Source organism: Clinocottus analis, unplaced genomic scaffold (genome assembly GCF_023055335.1).
Source record: "Clinocottus analis isolate CAN_PGR_092001 unplaced genomic scaffold, fCliAna1.0.p SCAF_2, whole genome shotgun sequence".
Taxonomy (NCBI): Eukaryota; Metazoa; Chordata; class Actinopteri; order Perciformes; family Cottidae; genus Clinocottus; species Clinocottus analis.
In genome coordinates, this window is record NW_027175931.1 from 21834295 (window position 1) to 21859271 (window position 24977).

Here is a 24977-nt window from a genome sequence, read left to right on the forward strand (position 1 = left end):
TAAATATTCTGCATTTATCTTTACTTGAAATGTGAACGAGAGAACGTAAATCTGAGAATTCCTTCCGAGTCCTCCACCTGTCTTTATGTGATGTGGAAACATGTCTGTTATTGTTGTAAAATCGCCCCTTAATGGTGATCTGGCTTCTCCTCCTTCTGGGTGTGACCCGTTTTTAACCTCTAGATCAATGATAACTCTTCTTGCTGAATCCAGCCTGCAAGCTCTTCATTACCCGCTTTACTGAAGGAACTGATGGATACTTTATCACACGTACAATTTTCCTCCACTCACTCAGTTATTCAAATTTCTTCAAAGGGGTTGTTTTGATTTTGATTTTTCTTTAAACCTGTCATGCATCAGTAAATCTGTCAGTTTTGGTTTGTATATATTGCATCATAGAAGCACAACGTATATTGTAGTATTGACAGAGCTGAAACAAAAGTACCCCAATAAAGTAAAATGAAGTCCTCCTTTTCAATATGATTACCTCACAATTATGCTTAATTGTGCTCCGTTCCCCTAAATCAGAGTTGGCAGATTTACTTGGACAAATAAGGCATACGAGAATTTCAGACTTTAATTCAGCCCCTTCTGTCAAGTTCAATGCTCGGTGGTTTGAAGAGCATTCGTGGAAAAGAGACGGGTATTAAGGAGGCACAAAAACCGAATATCGTTCTCCTTTGAGAACTGCTGTCTGGCTGACTCGAATAATGACGCTATCATCTCTTGATAACGGTAATAACGGATGAAAGTCAAAAGTTACCCTGAAGAACACAAAAATCAGAAAGTTTCACAGTGACACACCGCTCTGAAGTTCATCCAACTTCCAGCTGTCGGGCGAGCATTAGGGGAAAAGAAAATCACGTAGATGTGAGATGACGTGTCGTCTCAGTTGATCAGTGTCGACAGTCATTTAGTCAGTGCTGAGCAAGAGCAAATTGTTTGAGCAAGCAAATCAATTGGTAGTGTCTAATCTAGAAAAAAAGCCCATTTATTTACTCGTGACCAATAGCAAACACCACACAGCAAGAGGACACAGGGCGCATCGTCATTTCAGAGGCAGGGAGATGGATACTGTCAAGGATGCGGAGTGTCAATGACATTAAAGCGCCGAGTGGCGTGGCAATAATGAAACGCCTCAGTGGTTTTATCATTACATCAGCAGGGACAGAATAGAGGCACTTGCACTTTCTGACTTTCAGGGCTCACAGAGACTCAAGATAACCTTGCGGATTTACAATCTAAATCATCGAGCTAAAAACTTCTCCCGGCACTCCGTATTCATGGATCGCTACAATGCAACAGGTCACTATTATACTGCAGCCATGGAAGGTGAATTTAGAACCAGCTCTCCCTCCGAATACATTTCAAATGGATGATAACCTCACTGAGAGCTCACTGTGCGCTCACTGTGCATGCCAGCTTGTGGTTTTCGGGGGAATATGGCGCCGCCACCGCTGCTGTCGGACCAGTAATGCGTATTTAATGTGCAAACTGGGAGTGGGAGTGTACGATAACGCAGTAACAGAAAATGAATCTAGCAAGTGCAAATAATCGTTGCATCGTGTTTGCAGCTTCTATTTTTCTTTTCTTTCCTCCTTTCGCTGCATCTGAAACCTGGGACTCTCGCCTCCCCCGTCCCTTCTGATTCCCTCATTGATCTTCCTTTGCCAGAATCCCTCCAATGGAAAACACATTGATCTTTGGCTCCTTCTTGTGCTGCTAATTACTGAGGGGACTGTGTCACTGTCAGGCTCTTATCTGATGCAGGGCTGTGTAGAGGAGTAATGGGATGTGCCAGCTGAAAAGCTGTCTGACATAACCTCGTGTAAACATGGTTGCTTCCCATTAATCATATCTTTATTGGAAGCAGCATAGATTTAAGCATCAACAAGTTCCGGCACGTTTTCACCTCGTAGCATAGGTTCAAAATCTTTGTGCAACTTCTTAAAACAAATGTAATAATGCTCTCTTATTTTGGTGTTTTAGCGATCACTTTTTATTGGCTTTGATAACATGTAACTGGAACCCCCTATTGCTATTTAGAGGCCTCTCCAATAGATCCAAGATCAGACATAATATTGTTATTTCAACCCTAAACTGAACCCTCAACCATAAACCCACCTTCCTTTTCCTTAAATTCAAGTTTTTAAGGGAGTTTTGATTCCATTTTTTACAAAACTGAGTGTCGACAGCCGGGCTAAAGGCACACTGAGCTACATGTTAGAACTTGACATTTGATGGCAATCCATCCAATACTTGTTTCATTTAAAACCACTCATGTAACCCAGCTGGTGGAAGTAGAGGGGAATAGAGAGGATGCCAATTCATACTCTGGAGACCCTGAATGTCAAGACTAAATCGGTTCAATAGTGATTGAGATGGTTAAGTTTGGAACAGATTAACCCATCGAAACTTCAATGCCCGCAGACATGCAGCTAACATTGTATTGCTCTTTGTACCAGTGGTCTATTACAACTTGGGTAACTACTTGTAAGTATGTAATTTTAGCCATCAGTAATAATAACATTGGACTCACCATGTTAATTCACGAGATCAAAGTGGAAAAATTACTACACACCTTTTAGGTTTTATGTAAACCATCCATTCCACTTCCTGGGTCAACTGTGGCCTTCCACACTTTCTGTGTTTTTCTGTGCAATTTAGCTACAAATATAAAGTGGTTAAGATAATCGGCTGGTTTGTTTACAACTGGATCTTGCTGACTACTAGTGTTTCTCCACATGGCTGACTTTATTGAACTCAGACGTAGTAAAACACGGCAATTATCCTTTAATGAATGTTCCAAAAGCAAACTTTGTATATATTACACTGAAACCCCTCACGGTATTTTATCTCAGATAACACTGCCCCCGATATATTACGAGACATAAATGATGATTTTATTCATGTGTGTGTGTTGTGGTGAGAATCCATCATATTTTGTCCTTTTTGCAAACTGTGCTATCTGGTTTATTTCAGCTGTGAGGAGGCAGAGGAAGGTTATTATCACGGTGATTAATGCAGGCATATGGGAGGAACATTGGCGTGTTATCGTAGAGGAGAGGGAAATGATTACCTAATGGAGGTGTGTCCAATGTGTTTCTTTAAAGCCCAAATGAAAAGAAGAGTCAAAGACTTCCACGGTGCACTGAATCAACCTGAACAGGAAATCAATCATCTCCGCTAGACTTTATAAAATAATAACATTAGGAAACTGAAAGCAAATGCAGGCAAAAGAGGCTGGTGCGCTTCCACTGTTAATGAAGTGTAGCTCTTTCGAGAGCTGCCGCCTGTATCTGGGCACTCTGTCTTGCACAAAATGGGCAGATCACTGTTTTTTCCCCCTCTTCCTCCGGTATATGTGAGTATGTTGGTGTGTGAACATGCCCCCCCCTGCCTCCTGTATGCCACAGACGCACACACTCACACCCTCCCACAGAGCTAGTAGACGATAAGGAATGGCTCATTGATGTAAAAGTCCACACTACAACACTTTTACACTTGCATGCCTTACATTTATGGGTGCATTTTGTTGTGTGGCGGAGTTCTTAGGTGCGCTGGTCAAGTGTGGGCCTGTAGATGAAGTGGCATCACGTTAAAATATCTCGAGTGCGGCGCAGAGTAGCAGTTCCTTTATCTGCTCGTTATTTTGCACCGACAGCGTTCACGCCTGTTCGGTTCCCCACATTCTGAACCAAGGAACCAAAAATGATCCATTGTTTTCTTTTTGGTTCGAGTCCATTAGGGGTTCACACTGACTTATTACAAACAAAGCAAGAGTTGTAAACACGGACTGACAGGTGACTCATTCATTGGACAGTTTTGGTGACCTATTCTGCATCAGCGGCGCTGGATGGGGCCCATTTGGGAAAATCAAAACAGAATTTATTTCAGTGACCGACAGCAAGTGATGCTGTGCCTACAGGTGCCTGAAGTATTTACTCTTTTTTTTTTTTTTTCCTGGGGTAGTCACAAAAAGCTCACACGAAAAGAAACAGATGGTCATGATCAGCAGTTCAGACCATAACGGAAGGTTGGAGACGGCAGACATAAAAGCGGCTGTCGTGCGCTGCATTGTGATTGGTTGCACAGATGATGCAATACTGTTTTTTATCCCGCTTGTCTCAGTGCATTTATTTGGTCAATGACATAGACTGCAGTGTTCTCACTCTTACATGAACGAGACCCGTTTCTTCTCACATCAGCAAACGAATGAACTTCGGAATAAATCCCACGTAAGAAGTCCATCATGGAGCAGGGATGCCAAAGTGTGGCCTGCAGGGATGTGTTGTTAGGGTCGGATTTGGCAGGTGTGGGAGACCCTCGGATCCAGTGTGGCTGGCAAGACAGTGTTAGAGATGCTTTTGAACATGTCTGGATTTTGGCAAATATCACATATTAATTATCCATATTAATTAAATGAGCCATAGATGATATCAATAATGATAGGGCACTAAACATGTGTAGGTGCACCAGCTCAAGGGCAATGCAATTGCTATCCTTAGTAATTATTATTTACCAAAAATAATTATTCTGATTGATTTAATTGATATTAAAATCACTTTGGGGCCTTTAACTAAAGGAAAATGATAGCCACTTAATGTATAGTCTCATGAAATAGTCATATGAGATATACTAAGGTTATCAATTTGTAACTCTGATTAATACTGAGATTAATAACCGTGACTAAAGTGTGTGTCTGTGTGCATGAGCGAGGGAGAGACAAAGGACGGTGTTATTGGTTCAACATGGTGTCTGAGGCGACATGGCCCACAAAACTCAATGGCTGACAAAGTAAAACTAGAGAAAAGGCTGAATTACAGATGGCAACTGGGACCTCACGTGGTCTATTTGTCTTGAATGAACACATTTTCAGCGTGAACGGTGCCAGAACTTTGAGATTACACTGTCTGTGTTTAAAACCAATTTACAGTTTCATGCAAGTGATTGTAATATGTGTATAATAATACAGCAGGTTAGAAAACGATGATATGTGTGCATGCAAACCCCTATAGTCTTTGAGAAGCATAACGAAAGCATCAATTTTGGCAAAGTCTGTACTGACCCAGACCAAGTTACATTAACATGTCCATGGGGGAAAACTTGCCTGTTGCTTTTTGTAGCTTGAGAAGTCAGCTGGCAGACTTTGTTGTAGCCGCCGGTGCTAAACTTGTTTACTCTGGGTTAGCAGTGCGTCCTGATCTAACCAGAGTCTGTCAGGTCCCTGCTGTGAAAGAAAAGTTCTGTGTATGCCTGCTCAGTTGGCAGGCCGTACCTGAGAGACGAGGAGTTGAACGGCGGTGCCGCTCTCGCTGCCTGCAAAGGTGAAAGCGAAGAGACAGCTGAAGTCTGCTGCTTTTTTGCAGTAGAGGTGAGGAGAGGGAGAGAACAAAGAGGAGGTTGCTGCTATTCATCATGGGTGAGTTCTCGCCTGGAGGCGTGATAACTGATGGATCCTGGGAAACTGAGTCAAAAATGGCCCAACATCAGGTCGCAAAGTTGCACATGAAACAGCTTGTGCGTTTGATGGTATCGGTGGAGCTCTGTTCGAAACATTGACACAACGACCACTTCAATTAACTCAGCCAGCGAGATGCACAGGAATGTTAAGCTCAGGGACCACGAGTTTATCAATAGCTGCACGCATGAGCCCACTGAAGACGAGGGATGAGATTGGAAAAAGGATGCGTGTTAAATGTTGGATGATTTGTAGAGCGAGTATCTGAATGGCATCAGCTGGAAGGAACACCAGTCTGCAGTACACTCTTTTTACTGTTATTTATAACACTGCCAATGAGATTGATTCACGTTAGAGCAGTAACGGTGTTCCGGGTTGTTCCGGTCCTCTCAGAACGTTGTGCGATGATATGTTTCATGAAGGGTTTAAAACTAGTTTTGGTCCCAATGAGCTGTTCTGACGGTTTCTCATCTTCAACCGGAGAGTAGGAACTAATCAGAAATACAGTATCGCCTGGTGCGTCCTTTGGCTGGAAGCCGAGGCCAAATTACATACCAGTTGCAAATTGTGTTCACTATAGGCGATTTCATATTCCTTTTTAATTTTTTGACCCGTTTTAGCTCCAAACCTTCTTTTTCCTGTGTTTGAGTCGTTGTAAGAACCCACAAATGAATTCCAATACTTGTGTTTATTGTATGTATTTGTTCAGCGAAGTCTTGGAAAAATATGTATATCTGCAAAAAAAAAAACACTTTTAAAAAAATATTTTGATCATAACTATGAACATCCAGCATGATATGAGCCAGAATCCCCCCAAAAATGCCTCCTTGAGCGGTCAATAAAACACCTTCTTGGAAAGATTAGGGCCTAAAGAATCGGAATCTGCAACAAAAATCACATTACAACAAAGACTTGGCCTGTTACGAAGGAGTTTCAGTCAAAAAAACTGTGTTGTTCAGTTCAAAAATGGAAAAATTACATATTTTGAGCAGAAAGATTGTCTGAATGGGGCATGCTGGGACTTAAAATGGTAGCGGGAGGATTTTCGTGCACTGTTTTCAAAAGGTTAAATTGCTTCTGGTTTTTACTTGTAGACAATACACAATGTGGGATGAAAGATTTCAGTTGTTTTTTTTCTTATCTCCATACACAAATTGTTCAAATAATTTGGCAGCTTTAAGTAACTCCACCTTTTCCCTTTTGCTTTGCTTTATAGGACGTTCGAGTCCACCAACGGCACACTCACAATTAACACATTTAGTATTCCTATAGAATAGTAGACTGCATCCCAAAAACCTAGAATAAGTATGTTTCATGGCATTGGCACACGGCTCTTTGTAAGCTAGGTGCACATACACACAAGACACGGCTGAATACCTGTGTAATGCCTTTGGAGCTCGAGTCTTCATGGATCCTTTGTCTGTGACATGTGGAGTACAGCAATCTCTTTGATGGCTTTTTGCTGTCTGAGCAGTGCATTACACACATTGATCCATCTCTCAGTCAATTTTCACCACAACATGTTCAATACTACAGTGGTTGCTCTCACTTACACCACCTGCATGAACCGCGTGAAACACATTGCAGGACAGAACATGTCGAAAGTCATTCTGGGAAATGAAGGAACTCAAAAGTACTGCAGATGTTGTTGAGCCACACAGACAGCGGGAGGACAAAAATCGTAAATGATGCATTGAACATCACATATTGATGCCTGGCAGAGACAGAGCATCTGAACATGTTTTTTTCTTGTGTTTTTCTGCTTGAGAATGAATTCCCTGAGGTAATCGTGAGGCTTATTCCTTAGGTGCTACTTAAAGGGAGGAGCATCTCGAGCAGTGTTTTCTTTTATGCCATCGCTCCCTCTTGATATCACATGAATGCTACCTGACTCCGCAGCATGTTACGCTGTGGCTGCCTTTGTACAATAAGAAATTAAGGAATCAGGTTTCTTTTTTTGAAGGAAGTTTGTCAAATGGTAGAATGCCTTTGACATCTGTCATACAGCGCAATCCCCTGTTTCATACTTATCTTTTCAAGTGGGTTGAGAACTTAGACAGCCGCTTGTTTTCTTCAGTATTAACTGGATTTTTATTACATAACTTACAGAAACATAGCCACTAATGTCCCTCATTTTCTGTGCTGTGCATATGTGCTTGGCAAATCAGAATGATCTCAATCGACCCACAGATGCCCATACGTATTTTAAGGAAGCATCAAGGCAACTCCTGATGCTCATGAAGGGTACATTGTTACCAATCTCCTTATGTCATTTAACAAATAGTTAAAATTAACCGTTACCTACAGAGCCGGTGAACCACCGACCATCTACCACTCCACATCTGTGTGTGCTGTAAACCGGAGGAGAGTGGACAACCAGACTCCATGTGCATTCGATTCTGATGGACTGTAGCCTAAAATCTAATATATCAGGCAGGAAGAGGTACGTCTGCACAGGCCAACATGTATAGGCCGTATAGAACAAGCAGTCTATCAATACTGTAAAACTGTCTCATAGTAAGTCTCTCAGTTCCTGGTACCCAGTGCTAAGCACAGATGTGGAGAAACCCAAAATGCCCATTAAGTCACTTAGAAAGAAGAAATACAGTGCTTTTAACGGTTTCTATTAATCTCCATTGAAGAGGATTGGATTTGATAAATCCTGTTACTGCAGGTCACTATGGTAAACTGTGCATCTGCATCTCGTATGCTCAGTCTGCAAAACAGCTGTTATCGGTTCTTCACGCGCCCGTTTGTCCTTGTCAGGGTCCAGTTGGGCCGATTGGGCCTGCTGCACCATGGCCTGCAACCATTTCCCCCCAGCGCCTGAGGTTGTTCATCGCAGTTCTGCCCGTAGCTGAGTTTTTTTTTTCCCACATACCTCAGTGTTGTTCCAAAGGCTGGATTGTCCGTGAGTGGCTAATATCTCTCATTGCATCGCTCAATACTAACAGGTCAATACACATTAGTAACCAGACAATTCAACATTTGTATTGTTCACAATGTGTTGAACCTTAAAGTGGTGTCATTGTTGAGCGGAGAGGGAGGATGATGAGCACTGAGGTAGTCTCTTGAATTGAGATATTTCTTCCTCAAGGCTCTTAGGACGCTGGGAAGATTGACACATTGAACAGTCCCTCTAGCGGCAGCATAGCACTATCAAAAACTTCATCGTCTCTTTGCTTGAGGGCAGTCATCCCGACCAGACATATCAACTGCTGGCTTGTGGCCGGGGTCGTCGCATGGCCCACAGCTTCTGCAACATCCGTGGTGGAATTGCTCATTTGTGTCGCTAAAGCAGATACAAAAACAGCTCTGTCAAAACTAGGAGCCCGAAACTTTAAGAGGCTCCTGCCGGGAAGTCTTGACACACTAGTTTTCTTCAGGCACTGGAAGATGAAAAACGTGCCCTCTGGGGCCCATAATGCTTACTCCTGGCGGTCCTAGACACAGACTTCAAAACACTGGAGCGTCTCACCTCCATCCCAGAATGGGCAGGCCAAGAAGGCATTGTCTTCAGTCCTGCCAGGAAGTCTGCAGTTGTCTTCAGTCTGTAAAATGTCAGAAAGGTTATTGCTATGAATGTAGAATGAAACTCGTCTGAAATAGATTTGAGGTCAGCTGATCTCCTTCGTCAACAGAAAGTAACCAAGATGATCGCACCAAATGGATCCCAAAGCATCATTACACTATGCTCTATCTTCTAAAAAATAAGTTCTCACTTCAATGAGCTGTTTTCTTCAATGTGGTTCTCCTTCCTCAAAGGATTTTTCTGACAACTTTCATTCTATGTTTGTGATTTGTTTCAAAAATGAATGTCTCCATTGGAGTAACATTTAATGCATTGATTCAAACGCCCACTCTTTGGTGATCCTCTTGCTTTTCTCTTTTGCGCTATGGAAAGGCCAATCTTTTAATGGTCAACATGTCTCAAAGACAAGTTTTACTTTTTAGGAAGAATCCTATTTCTTTTTGCTGACCTCCTGACCTTTTCTGATGTGCCTTCATTACTGAAAAACTTCTCACCGCATGGCCTCTTACTAACACAGCTGTTGGCTCCTCTTACAAAGTTTCCCAGGATTCGAGTCAAATGATCTATTTGCAACCTTATATCTCGGTACATTTCGATATGGTATTGTGGATTTATTAAGAGTAGTTACATTCATGTTGAAAGGCTTGTGGGGCCACTGTGGTGACAGGGAGCTTAGTGGAATAAAATAAAATTAAAGAAAGAGAACACATTTGTCAGTGGAAATTTGATTTGATTACAGAACAAATTACCTCCAGTGACACAAGGCTACAGCTACACGGTTTGATTTGCTTTATGAATGCTGTAATGAAGACTAGAAAGTAACGATTTGACAGAAAAGGATATTTTTAACTCCCAACTGTGACATCCGCGCTGGTGTTTTTGTGACGCCAATAACGTTGCAATTGTTCGAGTTGTAGTCGAGGAAACATTCCAGATGTGTAGTCGACATCAAAAGCCGTGCGGCCTTCCCACTTTACGTCCTTGCCCTTGATAGCTGCAGACTATCACAAGATGTTCTCTAGCATTTATATGTATGTGTATTTATGTCTGTGTGAGGGTGTCCTTGATGAGATTATTTGCATGTGAAATATCAATAAAGGGCTTTCAGTTGAGTGGTTTACACATTCTTCTACTTGTAGCACAGGGAAGAAAATATGCCTTTGACTGCCAGTGTTTAAAGTCTGAGATGTAATTTTCTCCTTTGCATTTTAAGTTTGGATGTGTAGGAGGTGTGTTATTCATGCAGATGTCACAAGAAAAGTCTCTCTCTCTCGCCCTTCCCTTCCTCTCTCTCTCTCTCTGTGTTTCTTTGCTGCCCTATATCCTGGGCGAGTGCTGCAGTGGGCTTGTTCTGTTGGCAGTCCGCGCCTTAGTGTTTGCTACTTCTTTAACACCTACATGATGTATTTCATTAGAATCTGCTGTCAGCCCCTGTCTGTTCCAATTCATCCCATCAGTCTGATTTTTTTTCTTGAGGAGGTGTGGGGGCTCTTGGCACCACAAACAAGCCTGTGTTCTAGTCTGTATTCTTCTCCTTCTTGTCATGCATCTTACTCTGTCTCTTGTCTGTGCGTTTCTTCCGTTGCCAGGAATTCAATTATCCCGGCTGTTGTTTTATGATGTTGTGGTGACATCTGATGACGGATTCATTATCTCATCTCCGGGCGTGACAGCATTGTAGCAACACGACCGCTGTTTCCTACACTTCGACAGCATGCGTTCAGCTTTGCATCTGGACGGTGTGACACCTTCTTCCTTGATGCTGCTAGTCTAGAGTGTTTTATTCTCACCCGTGTCGGCTTTCCCTCAATTAAAAGATGTTAAGGAAAATAAAGAATATCCCTTGGTTACATGAAAAGTGCAGTTCTGGTGGTTGTGGGGCTGTCGAATACTTCTGAAATGTAGTTAACGCTGTAATAAATGTGAATTAATCAATTGTAGGATCAAGAGAGATCTCCTGGAGAATTTCCTCTTTTGTTTTTTAAAGATTATTTGTGTGAGATAAATGAGACGTTCGGTGCAGTTTCTCCCCGTTTCCAGCGTTGACTTGAAGTTTGCACTCCGTTAGGGAGAAATAATATATAACTATATCCTGATGAATTATTTTTGCATGAATTTGTTGAAGCACTGAGACTCAATTGAATGCTACGGGATTTATTCGCAATGCTTTCTCTTGTGTTGTCGTGTTTTTTTTGTTCATGAAAGGGCACGGTCCTGGGTGACAGGAAGGTTGACACACTGTAGATGGTGAAAACATTGCAGGAGCATTGGGGCTCTCTTTTTAATATGAAAATGACTAACCTCTGCCGGGGTTATGCGAAGGTCGCAGACTGTCGCTGACTCGGGTCGCTTTGATCCGTCTTCTTTTGTCTTTAAAAAACCTGAAAAAGAGCCCCCACGTAGCACGGCACAATAGAGCATGCTAATTCACGGAGAATGTCTGCCTTTCCCTTCATTATGTACGTTCTTTAATAACGCACTTTCTCTTGCAGGGAATGAGTTTGGCCATCCTGAGTGGCTGGATTTCCCTCGAGAGGGGAACAATCAGAGTTACCACTATGCCCGGCGGCAGTTTAACCTATTGGATACGACTCACCTCCGCTACTATCAGCTCTACGCCTTTGACCGGGACATGAACCGCGCCGAAGACAAGTACGGCTGGCTGGCTGCCCCACCCGTAAGGACACCACTCTCTCATTGTACAGGAGGCTTTGTGCACTCTCAGTGACAAAATCACACGACGACATACTGTCAAGGCATCATTCTTTAGTCGCATACAGAACATTTGATAATGTCTTGTGTCCCAGCGAATTGTTCATAAATGATTTAGCTCTGTTAATATTATTTTTCAAGAATGAATGCATTTCCAAAGCCACCCTCTTTCCACACCTTTTACAGTTGTCTTCTTTCCACATTGGAGTAGTCGGGCAGGTGGTGATAAATGCACCATAAGGAGAGTTCATTTAGAAGATGTCCTGTTTCTCTGGCTGCTGTCAAGGTGAACAGTAATAGATTTCACTCTCATCCTGCAGCGTCTCTCTTTGACTACATTTGAAGCCCACGAGATAGAAAAAAAAATTATGTTTTTCTCTACAGGGGCCGGTAGCAAAGTAATGGGATAATGCAAATGGAGAGTGTGGCTAAATTGACAGGGATTAGAAGTGAGTCTGTGTAATTGATTCAAAAATACCCTCCCTCACATCCCTGGGAATCAGTCGTCAGATTAGAGCTCCTTCACCTTGCTGCACTACACTCTGGCCTGGGTATTTCTCCTCCACAGACAGACAAATGCAGCAGAGGAGAACATTTATCAGAGAGCATAATTAGGGACATGTCTGGTTCACAAGTATAATTTCTGTATATTGGCCTTTCAGTCAGAAGTGTGATCTGACTTGGGGCAACCTCTTCCACCGTTTACAACCGGATGAAACGAAGCATTGGAGGTGAGGCAAAGGAAAATGTCAGAGCCCGGCTGATTTCTGAGCACCTTTTGTAGAGGAATGGGAGGGAATGCTGATCCCAAAGGGTGCTGCTGGCAGGGAAGATGCATACATTTGGCACCAGTGCTGACCTGCTAAAAATTGGGCTCTGTTTTTCTTGGCTTTTTCAATCCCTTCAATATGTTAAACCATGCAGATGACGGCTTTACAATGTATATCTAAGACACAATGTATGTGTTTTTCTTCTTCTGATTCATCATCTCAAATCACGTATAAAATGGTTCTCTTCCATTATATAATGGCAGCCTTTAGGTTATCATTATGCTAAAGATCTTGGCTGCTGGAGAACAGGAAGACCATCCATCACCAGGACAATTGAACAATTGGCCTTTATTACATATACTTTAAGTTGAATCTTATGAAGTGCACTTGAGGCAATTCCCAGAGCAGATGTGCATGTCATTATTTATCACGTTTTCTTTTGATATTTTCATGAAATTTATATTTTTGGTCATACGTGAGACAAAGTTCTGTTTTAATATTTAACTCCCAAATGATCACTGGAAAGGTTTTTTAGTATGTTTAGTAATTCAACACTTTTTTTCTTCTCCTTTTTATTAAAAAAGAAGAAATCCAAATAATTCATAAAGCTGTCGCATCCTTAGATCATTTACATTTCTATTATTTATTTATTTTTGCAATTTTAGAAAATTGAAACCCAATTTATAGACAATTAGACAGAGTCCAAGTGATTTAGTCTAAATTAGTTTCAAGACCAGGTCCACGGTCCACAGACAGAAAGTGACTCTTTTAAATTGTACGTGCAACTGGTGTTAAAAGACTAGAAGTGAGGCAGAGGAAGTGATGGCGTCAAAGTCGACACATGGATCAAAACAGCCATTATGTGAAACCTAAACCAGACTGAAGCTATAGAGAATAAATCAGTTTCTGTTGCTGACCCTGCGCTCTCGTCTCCGACACTGCTTCGAAGCAGCGGCGACCAAAATGGCTTATTCACGGATTGATGCAATATCACAAAAAGACTTTGTAGAACATCGCTCACAGATAACGCCAATAACCACTCAGAGATTCTGCTGTAATAACCAGATGAGACTGAATCCTTCTGTACAGCTTATCAATGACATTGCCAAGGTAATCATGCTTGGAGGGAATATTCTATATCTGCGTTCAATATATCTATGTGGTGGGAGCTTCCAAGGGCGTTTTGTAGTTTAAGAAGCATCTCTCCCTGTTACCAGCTGTAAGTGAACTAAGCGGAGACGGACGTGTGCAGGCACTCTGCTTGAAAGTGGGATTTGTTCTCGCCTTTTCAAAAGATCCAACTCTGGACATTAAGTGCGGAGATAGCGTCACTCCAGATGTTCTTCTGTGAGGACGTGTAAATAAACCAGTCCACACTGTCAAGCAGACGATGGTCTGTGTTCTACTTTAACCAGCATTACTTTTACCATTACTGTTTATTAGGTTGTATTGTTTACCAGTATTATAACCTCAATCTATCTTAATGTGTCGCCGTAAAAGTAGTCTGTGTATCACAGCATTTAGATTTTTGTGCACATTCAAAATATTATTTTCTAAATTGAGATCATACTCCGTATGATTCCGTTACGTACCGTTTCTTTTTACATAACCCGTTATTTCGGGGTTTATGTCTTTAAATGTATTTCCGATGTCTCTTGTCTCTCCCAATACATAAAAGATTTGCTCTTGCGAAACCAACGTCGAAATACAATTTTATCACCAACTGTGCCAGCAGCACCTGCAGCTGACTTGACTTCTGTTCCAGTGGAGAAAAGCAGCTATTAGGAGGGTCACAGTTTGTAAAAAATATTGAATTTGAATAGTAGTTTCATTGCAGGGGTCACACACGCTGCTCTCATTGTCTGGCCAAGTTTCTCCCAGAAGTGTTGCTTCAGGTCAGAATGCGGCTGCATGCAGACACCGAATTAGAAACGCCACACACACTCTTCGGCCAAATGTTAAAACTATGTAAGACATAGAAAAATACCTCCCTCCGATATTTAGGGAGGTGTCTTTTTTTTTGTTGCGCACTTGAAAATTATAGGTTAGATCCTAATTTGTATTTTTCCAACAACAGATTCTGAATATAATCACAATAATTTCATGATCACCGCCAAGTCTGCTGATTGCATTTCCATTTATTTATTTATAAGTGAGAATAAGTCAATTGTACTTGTTCATCGGGCTGCAAGCTGCAGTTCTTGTGGAAGCAGTTGCAGGAAGCCAGAGAAGCTTGACATTGCTCCACACTTGTGGACTTCTCGCTCAGAAATGAACCTGTGAAAAAAGACAGTCTGCTAACTCCTTCACCTCGCATCCTCCTTCTAACCGGTCCAGCTGCAGGGGCGCGTATCTTCTCGTTCAGCCGTGAACGCGCTGCCTTGAAATTTGGCTTGGCGAACAAGACACTAAAAATAGGGGGTTGGGTGACATTGATAATCTCTGCTAATGACACGTTAACAGTAGCTCGCTCCGCAGGAGAGCGGTGGCTTTATCATGTGCAGCTGTCGAAAGCTGACGGCGTGTGCCTCGCGCTATCCTGGGCCGCCGCCTTCTGCTGATGAGTGCCACCTGAAATGTGGTGTGGGAGGGTTGCTCAGCCTATTTGGAAATGTGTAGTCCGCTGATATAATGTGCCCCATTATAACTCTCTAAATCCAAGATGAGAAAGGTAATGACTATTCATGAGGAAATATTTTATTAGCTTTTTTTTCTCCCTCTCCCTCGCTCTCTTTTCTCCCTCCAGGCCTTTGTCAGTGCCAAGCATGAAGGGGACAAGGTCATTGTGTTTGACAGGGGACACGTGGTCTTTATCTTCAACTTCCACCCAAGTAAGAGCTTCCAGGACTACAGGGTGGCTGCAGAAGCTCCAGGAACGTATCCTTTTTCAGCTCATCTGTCACGTCACTGCTTCGTCCTTTCAGCTCTCCAGACATTGGCTTTTACTCTGTTGCACAGTCGCGCCGGCTCTCAGAGTAATGACGTCTTTGTTAGCTATTTCTTTCATATAACATGACTTACCTTTTGAGAAACCCCCCCTACCCCCTCCCCACTAACTGTGGATATTTCAACTGAGGCAGTGCATGCCTGTTTAAAAAGGACAAAAATGGAAAGATGGGCGTTTTATGAGACGTTAACATGCCTTTGGGAAGGCGTTATGTGTGTGAGTGAGGTGAGGGAGGCATTTACTATTAATGCATTCATGGTCCTCAGTGGATACGTTGCATCAACCTTGGTTATCTTGTAACTTTGTATCTATCGCCACCACTTTTCCAACACTTCATGACAGGATTGTCTAAAATGGATAACCATATTCTCATCAGATCAGCTGTACTCTCTCACATTACAGTGCCACTAGTGTGGCTGTATAGATATTGAAAGAAATATTCAGTATTTTATTTTTTCCAACAAACCCCATTAAAAGACCAAAGCGCATTAGTCCGTCTTTTAATACTTTTTGTTTTAACTGGATATGTGTGTTGCGTGTGTTGGGGACTATTCTCAGCTCTATATTTGGAGTGCGTACCCTGTCACAGTGTCCGTGTTCATGAAAGTGGATCATGGATCTCAACAGTGTCAGACTAAAGTAAACGCAATTGATGGAGAACTGTGATTTTGATGTCAGTATTCTCTGAGGCTAATACTTTTGTGATGTAATATTAGCAGTCACTGCTGAGAGGAATTTGAGTCAGTTGTTTATGCTGGTGTTGTTATGCCATTACAGAGGAATAAAAGCAAACAAAGCAGTGATTCAGAAAGCGCTCTCTTTAGAGGTATTGGCTGTCTGTCTTCCCATTGAGCAGCACAGAGGAATTTAATGAGTTCCACAGTTGTGATTACAGCGGGCTTAATGATCAGGGATGTGAAGGGGGACTGAAAGATGACAGATTTGTATTTATTATAACGAGGCATAATTCTCTTCCGGGACCCACTGAAGCCACCGCCAACAGTTTGCCGCATGGATACGGAGCAGTGTTTTCTTTTTTCAGCGATGCTTTAAATAAAGGGATGGTGGGCCAAAACGCCGACAGAGTTTGTTAGTTTTCTCTGGATGCCCGCGGTTCAAATCCCCGCACATGAGCAATTCGGTCAAAAATGATGATGATTCGAATGGATGAAAACAAGGCTGTTAAACAGCAGTTGTTCCTCAGATTTCTGCTTTTGTTTTTTTTTTTGTTTCATTTAGATGGATAAGGTGATGCTTCTTTCTAATAATAATACAAATATTAAAACTCATAAAATGTAATGAAATACCTCAAATGACATTTTCATTTTTCAACCCTGTAAAAAACAGCACCATAAACACATGAACACAACGCCACCGCAGATGGTAAAAAAACACAAAAAGCCGTAAACTTACCAGATGCTGTTCATTAAAGACAAAGTCCATCCACGCTCCTTAAACTTTACAACTGCATCGCTGAATTTTTTTATTTTTTTTTACAGAGTTCAGTTGAGTGTGTACTGACACGCTGACCAATCGCAGCGCATGTTAATGCTCACACGGGGGAAGGAGGAACAGACGAGACAGGACCTTGTGCAATGAGAAAATATTCAATGGGGAAAAAATATTCTAATACATAAGGTGTCTTTTGGGAAAAACAGTTAAATTAAAATGTATATGTATATATATTTAAAATAAATAAATAGCTATAATTTTGTGACTCTGTTTAGGCCAGCACAGAAGGCTGAGCTGGCAATGAAAAGCAAAACAAAAATCTGCTAATCAACAAGTGGAACAATAAAGACATTAAACATGAGACGGAACAATAAACACTTTTCTTATTTTTAATTAAAAAACCACAGAAGTAACCCCTGATCTCTTAAAATCAAGTGTTAATTGTAAGCTTGTTTGATGTGCAGTAATTGTGCCTTCTGCCTCATGTAGTAGCCTTCACGGGGTGAATCTGGGGCTCTCCACTAATAGCCCTCCTGCACAGTGTCTGTAACATCGTTTTTGAGGGTTTATTTTCATTTAGATGGAACCGCATCTTTTTCTCCCGATGCTTCTTTTGATGTGTAAGGAGCGGCCTCAGACACTTGGTGGGTTGAGAGGAAATGCAAATAAATGTGAGGGCAAAGCTCTGGCTGTCATTATACAGAGACGCGGTAAATACATAAAGGCAAATGTGCTGTGTGTGTGTGTGTGTGTGAGGAAGGTAAATGTGGCGTGTGTATGAGGAGATGCAGAGCCTCCGATGGGAATGTGTGCAGAGGATCCAATTAGGAGAGAAGACAGATGAAAGTGCCACTCAAGAGGCAGAGGAGGTAAACAAGACGAGCTCAAAGAGTCCAAAAGTGTTTTTTCATTACACTCGACTGTCATATACTTAAACTTTCTTCTACCTGTGAGGGTCAGGGATGTCACAGTTGAGCGCCACATCACTACTGCATATGGAAATAATGACTGGATGCAGCTGACCATAGTGTGCACCACTGTAAATGGATCCAAGACAGGTGTTATTTCAACCCGGTCTCACTTCAGACTCGTCAGATACTGACGGTTGGCCAGTGGCCTTTTGCGTCAGATTAAAGCTCAAATGCCAGAGTAAACTCATCCATGTCATTAGACGCTCAGAGCAACTGCGTACAACGGTGAGAAAGGAGGGGAGGTGGAGCAGCCAACCAAATACGTTTGTGTCTCATGCAAAACCAATAGTGAATGTTGACATTTTGTCTGTTAGGTTTAGCCAACATAACCGCTCAGGTTTGTGAGGAGTATAGTTGAAGTTAACCAACCTTCCTTTTGAAAAGACACTATGAAAGGAATCAAAATTGACACTAGAGGGGTACCGAGAGTGTCACAGTTTGAAGCTGAGGGCTACTGACTCTGCGTTGGTTTTTGACAAATTGGAACGAGAGAATGTGTCGGTCATTTCGATTGGCGATATGGCAAGTTGGGTGTTATATCAGAGGGCATCCATTTCCAGCAAAAACTTTATTAAATGACCTTTTGTTGCCGTCTGTCACACGGTGGCTGGCTGAATGGCTGGCTGCTGGTCGAGCTGGATCACAAGGTGGTTTCTCTATTTTGCTTGTTGTATCATTTTCAAAGTTAATTTACTTCCAACAATGTTGCCTCTTTGCAAACTGCTTGAAAATGTATCATGTTCTGCATAATACTTCAGTATTAATTATACAGAAGAAAATAGTTGTCAATATTGTAATGAAATTAACTTTCCTGCTTTGATGCGGTTCAGGTGTGTTCGAGCTGAAGAGCTGCAGGTTGTATTGTTTGCGGTACAACGTAACTTTCAGATAAATAACAACTGGGCTGCAATCATCCCTCCGTACCAGGCCCTGGTTGAATTCAGTGACTTTTTGGCCTTTTTTCATATTTTTAGACATGCCTCTCTTTTGCTTCTCATTGTCCTCTTCTGAATGTTTTTTTTTCTTCTCTCCCTCCACGAGAAACTGGACAGAAAGTGAAGCTGAAAATGTTGGCCATTAAAATGCACTCAATGTGAGCTTTCCGACAGGCACTCAAACCATCAGTTTTTTCATTTTTTATTTTCTCTCTGACTCGTGGTGGACACATTCTTCAGGTACTGGGCTTTATCTGGCTGGTTAGAGTATTTGAAATCCCAGTTGGATCCCATCATGAAAGCTGTACCTGTCGGGGCAGATTGGTCTTTGATTTACACTGTGCCAAAAGGCAGTTGAGATTGTGTCAGGTCATCATTATCCTTTTCTGTCTGAGCCGTTACTTAAATGCCATTAGGAATAATTCAACTACAAGTGCAGTGACACTAACAAACTGGAATAAAATACACACAGTTGTGTGCATGGGTGACAATAATTTACTCAGGATATTATCTAGAATGTACCAGATAAGGTTTCTGAAAATGGAAAATATGCATCTCTTTTTTTTCTTCTTTTTACCACAGCGTGCTGCTTCAAGATGGATTGCTTAAGCAAAGTTATATTACTTTTCTCTGCGGCTAGATATCATCCACAAACATCGTCATCAATCCGGAGGCTTAATCTGAAATCCAAATGTTGTCGTGTTCAAAGGCTGTAGACAAACAGAGGCACCGGCTTTATTTCCGGACCTGAAGGGAAGTTACAGTTTATCATAACTTGGGCCTTATTTTGGTAGTTTATTAAATGTATTTTGATAATGATAACACTGTACTGAGAAAAAACAATTCCTCAATTTTGGAACAGGGTGATGACAGTTTTGTTTTCGTTGAAGGTACAATAAACCACAGCTCTGTTAACATCTACAGAACAATAAAATACACTGAACAGGTAAAGCAAGCAGTTTCCTGATGCACAGCCAATAATCTGTAGCTCAAAACACTCCAACTCATCAACCACATCAGCAAAGACAGGAAGTCTACTCCCTTTCTGAATTCCAATAATCAAAAGTGTTCTCGTCACACCATCTAATAGTGTAGTTCAGACAGTCAAACACACAAAGGACTCCAGCAGATTCTTAATCATTCAACATAATTGGCACCCTCTTCCAATCAATAAAATGCCTCACCTGAAACTGAATACATAAAACACTTAAAGGACCCTTAAATAAACATCCGTTTATGTAAGTTCCAGCGGCGACGTGGCGTTTCAAATGCTTTCACATTCTATAAAAGGACAAACGCATTCAGCTCAGCTCTTGTTTACCCGCATCAGGTGGCTATTACTTCCATAAAGCCAGAAGAAAACCGGCAAGCTGATGGAGAAACTAAGTGGTAGCTCGGTCTGCAATCACGGTCATGGCCAGATTGTTTTCAGGTCATCAATGGCTCTAATCATCGAGCTTTGGACTGCCATCTTTTCTTGGGAGAATTGATTGTGTTCTTAAATCATTCCCCTTTATTCACAAAGGCTTTATTGATTACAATACTTTACAGCTGCACTGCAAGCTGTTGTTGCCTCCGTCTGTAGCCACGAACAAAGACGTAATCGCTCAAAGCCTCCAACGACCAATTTGTGCTGCTTCTCCCTTCCTTGCAGAGAAGTTTGCAAAGGAACTCTGGAAATGAGGTATCGTGACAGTAATTCAGAGCGCTCCGCCTCACCGACATGCAGTCTTACAGTGCTCATGCAATCCACATGACTGGAAAGGCACAACAAGCTGTGTGAGGGAGCACTGCGGTGTTACTTACCCTCAATCAGTTATTGGAAAGTATTTACAGTGCACAAACGTCTCCCATGCACCGTTAGAATTGGTCAATGTCAAGGTTTTTATTGTTTGTATTGGGGAAATTAACCTTTGAAAGAACATACATGCTCAGTTTCCCAGAAGCTTTATAACCCCTGGGAGAATATTTCCATATTCGTCTGACAGATATCGCACAGCCGAGGAGAATGAGTTTGTTCTGTCAATAAAACAGCAGAGCAGTGGAGATGTGGGGGAGGGGGTCTTCCTCAGGAGAAACAATGCACACAGCAGCGCTTCTTTTTGAATCATCACTATCAAAGCAGACACGGAGGCAGCAAATACGGAATTTCCCTGCCTCTAGGGCAGAACGAGGCTGTGTTTGAGGATCACACTCAACCGCCACAATGTAGCCTATTGGAAGATCAGGTGATTATTCAGCCAGCCAATTAGGAAGCTGTTTACATGTCTGCTCCTCTCTCCTGGTGTTTGTTACACCACCTTTCCTCAGAGCTCCTGTCCCTCAGAGACGGGGGTAAAAAATGCACTGCGCAGATGTTCCTGGGTATTTACATTATACATCAGGGTGTACATGAAGGATACTAGAGGAATACTGTAAATAATATATGTGTATGCACATTCTTGTCAAAGTGCACGTTCTTGCTTTTTAAATTGGGCCCTTAAAATATCTTCCATATTCTTGCTGACATTAATAACGACCTTGTAACCGATTCCGACATCCATCCCTTTTTGTTTTTGCCAAGCAACAAGAAGTGAACTGTGCTAAGCAGAAAGGGAGGAAGGATTTCCTTTGTTTCTTTAGACAGACTTTGGGAGAATTGGAAAATACTGACGACTAAATTGTTAGAAAAGAGTCCTCGCAATTTAGATATGACATTAGTAGTCAGTATTCTCCCTGCTGTAGAAAATAATTATATTCCGGGAAAAGGTAGATTAATGCTGAAGCCCTCACTGGAGCATATGGCATGGTTTGTATATTATATTTCAATGCAATGTCTTTCCAGCTCGGTCCCTCTTCAAGAAAGCGAACATTTTATGAGACTGCGTTAACGTTATTATGGAGGCTGCCATCAGTCAGCTCTTCGGTGTCTGAGCATCCTTCTTCAGAAGCATGGCGGATGACAAGGGGCATTGCTTGCCCCTCCGCCACACACACACACACACACACACACACACACACACACACACACACACACACACACACACACACCTTTTATACATGTTCAAAGACTGCATACGGAATTGTTAGCACTATCTCAGTGTAGTGAAGCACCAGCACCCTGACATGTTTTATTGTTTTACAGCATGAATACAGTGAAGCTTTTTTTCATGGTATGTGGACTATACTGTGTATTCCTCATGCACAACATATGCAGGAGAGACATGAGAGCTTTGTGATGCAGGTTGTTGCTTCAGTATCAGACCTAAATGCAGAAATGCCTTCTGGTGCCTTCACCAAATATCAACTTCAATATTTTGGAAGTTATTTACGTGTTACGTTGTACTTTATTTGGATCCATCTGTAGTGATGTGCTCTCCGTTTGACATTAATGAGTTGTGTTTCTTAATCTGTGTCAAAAAACCTTAACACCACCGTGATTTAATTAATAAAACGTGAACAAGTCCTAGACGAGGGATACTTTTTTTCGAGACAGTGTACTTGTTGTCAGTCATACGGATCACTTTTTTGATTAAATCATTATGCGGTGAAGTGGATAAATTAGACAGGCAGGCAGGATGGCTGAGCCATGGCTGAATCACTTTTGTATTTATGTTCATTTCAGGCAGCGTTCTCTTTGTCTGTTAGGGCTCCGCTCTGTCACTTTGTAGTGCTGCGGAGGGGAGATGAATGCTGATGGATGCAAAGATTTCAATGAATATAAACCAGCTGAGCGCTGCTAAACCAAGTCTGAACACCAAAAGCACTGGTGATAAAACCTTCTCCTGTGCTGCTTACGTCTTAGATCTTATAATCTAGTTTCCCACTGCTCTTGAGCCTTAACGTCAATCATTGTCAGATACAAAATCAAGCTGGATTCGGATGAGGATCAGTATGGAGGTCACGGACGGCTGGACCGCAACACAGAGTTCCACACAGAGCCCAGGCCCTTCAACGGCCGCCCCCATTCCATGCAGGTAATTCTTTTTTGACTCATCAAAGGTCATCTTTTGTCGTCAGCGAGTCCTTTCTATGGAGTGTACTCCAAACATAAGTCCCGGGCCTCGGTTGTCGAGTTTAGTCTCGAGACCACTTTTATGCCGTATCACCACCCCACTCTGCATACTAATTCTAAACATGGTTGGGGGATGTTGTACATTCAGGCTGAAATAGTGACAAGATTAAGTGTGCTCAAAAATGTCAGAATGCATGCTAAATGATTATGGAGTGTGCTTTGATAGACACCATTGTCCTGCAATGCAGTGTACATGCGAGTCGAGGAGCTGCTTATGGCTACAAAATGTCAAAAGCAGCTGTGGGTGGTGATGAGACGGCTCCAGAAGTATCTGGGAAAATACAAAAGTGTGGGGATTAAAACTTTGGACAAACATTTGTATTTATTCTTTGTGCTTTGTTGTGTCCAAATGTATTTGGCCTGTAGCATTTCCTAGTCTCATGTCATTACAAAATGTACAAAAGCTGCATTAACTTCTTGCGTATAACCTGCCTGAATACTTATGGTTTCTGCAGACTGTTTAGATGTAGCATAGCTTTGATCTCGCATACTTTATTTCCATTTCAGACCTTTTGACTTGTCAGCAGTCATTAGAAAAGCGATTGATGATTGCATTCTGTTGGAACATATTTGGACTTAACGTAGCAAGAAAGTCACGTGGTGTGACTAATAGCAATGACTCAATTTCATAAGTGTCCCAGTCAACCACACCAACGAGTACCTGGGTCCTGACACTGGTACAATAGCACATAAAACAGCATTTATTTGTGTTTATTAGTTATACACATAATTATATAAGTGAGGATCTGGAGGAATATGATGTATATCCAAGAGTCCAACGGATTAATCATCCCCCGGTCGACACCAGAATATCTTCCTGGAGGACTTTCACAATGTAAACATTAATAAACATGAGATGGTTACTCTATGCTGACCTTCACATCCTGATATATCAAATGATTATCTGGCAGACGTATAGCTTTAATATCTGAGGACGCACATAAACAATGCTGTGTAGAAACACAGGCTTTACATTGACTCATCTTCCTATTAGGGAAGAAATCACTAGTTAGTTCACATTATTATATTTTGTCTGCATCACCAGTGCCAACAGTTTATAACTTGTAATGCTTGCCCATTTTACAGCGATTTATTGCTTTTCTTTCACGCAGGGAAAGAGGTGCACTCTCAACCTGCTAGTAGCAATTACAAAGTATGATGAAATAGCTGTCAGTGTATTAATGTTTGGTCCTTTAATGTTTCGTGTTTGATTTCACGAATCAATTTAATTAGCTTGAAATGGAGTTTGTAGCGAGGATCCTTTCGAGCCATTCTAATGAGGTTTAAGTGTGTTGTCATGAAAGAGTTGCCTGTTCTGGCAAAAAGCCACCAGCTCTCTGGTCTGGGCTTCTCAGCTTAACCACTGCTCTATAATTTAGTATCTTCCTCATTAATACGATTAGCTTTTAATGCCTCAAACCAGAAAATGATCAAATACCTGCATAAGGCCCGCTATGTCTATCAGGGGATGGTATCCATTGTTTGTGAATATCTTATTTGGCGCGTATGCCTTTTACTGACGCTGCCAGCGATCCTGAAGTCATTGGGCGTTGTGTGAATCTGATATGTACAGCTCTTTCAGATTCCCCGGCAAACAATGGGCATTATTCATGTTGTCAGAATTTAACCTTTTTATGTGTACAACTCTTAAACTCACATGGCATCATAGAGAGGAGAATAATATCTGAGCGAAAGAACCGCTAGGAAATAGGTCGGTCCTTGAAATATAGAAAGAAGCCCTGATTTGCATTTTAAGTAAGTGTGCTTGAGGATCTTCCTCATGTTTGCCTCCTTCTTTTTTTATGTAATTCTTGCTCGATCAAAACGCTGAAAGGTAATAGAATGTTTATGAATAAGGTCAGGGATGAATTAGTGAGGATCAGCACCGATACCCCAACACTCCAACTGTAACTCGGCTGATTGCGCGTGTTAGATCTTATGTTAATGAATGCAATTAATGCATGAGGATAGCGATGTGTGTGAAGTGGGCTACGCAGTCATCATCTCGCTCCGTGGCTTTTCAGTTTGTTTAGTCGAATAATAAATCTCTCGAGGCGGTGCACTTCAGATGTTTCGGTCGGTACCAGAGATGACGTGGCACCTGACAAGATGTTTGTTTCTCTGAACTCAACTTGAACCCCTT

At 41.8% G+C, this 24977-nt stretch overlaps 1 protein-coding gene across 1 annotated transcript in view; it reads left to right on the forward strand.

The window, feature by feature from the left end:
* Nucleotides 1-24977, forward strand: part of gbe1b (glucan (1,4-alpha-), branching enzyme 1b) — an 80635-nt gene that overhangs the window by 46539 nt on the left and 9119 nt on the right. The window contains exons 13-15 of the mRNA XM_068585552.1: nt 11486-11670; nt 15222-15352; nt 22619-22736. Of these exons, the coding sequence (XP_068441653.1) occupies nt 11486-11670; nt 15222-15352; nt 22619-22736 (434 nt within the window). The remainder of the gene's footprint in view (nt 1-11485; nt 11671-15221; nt 15353-22618; nt 22737-24977) is intronic.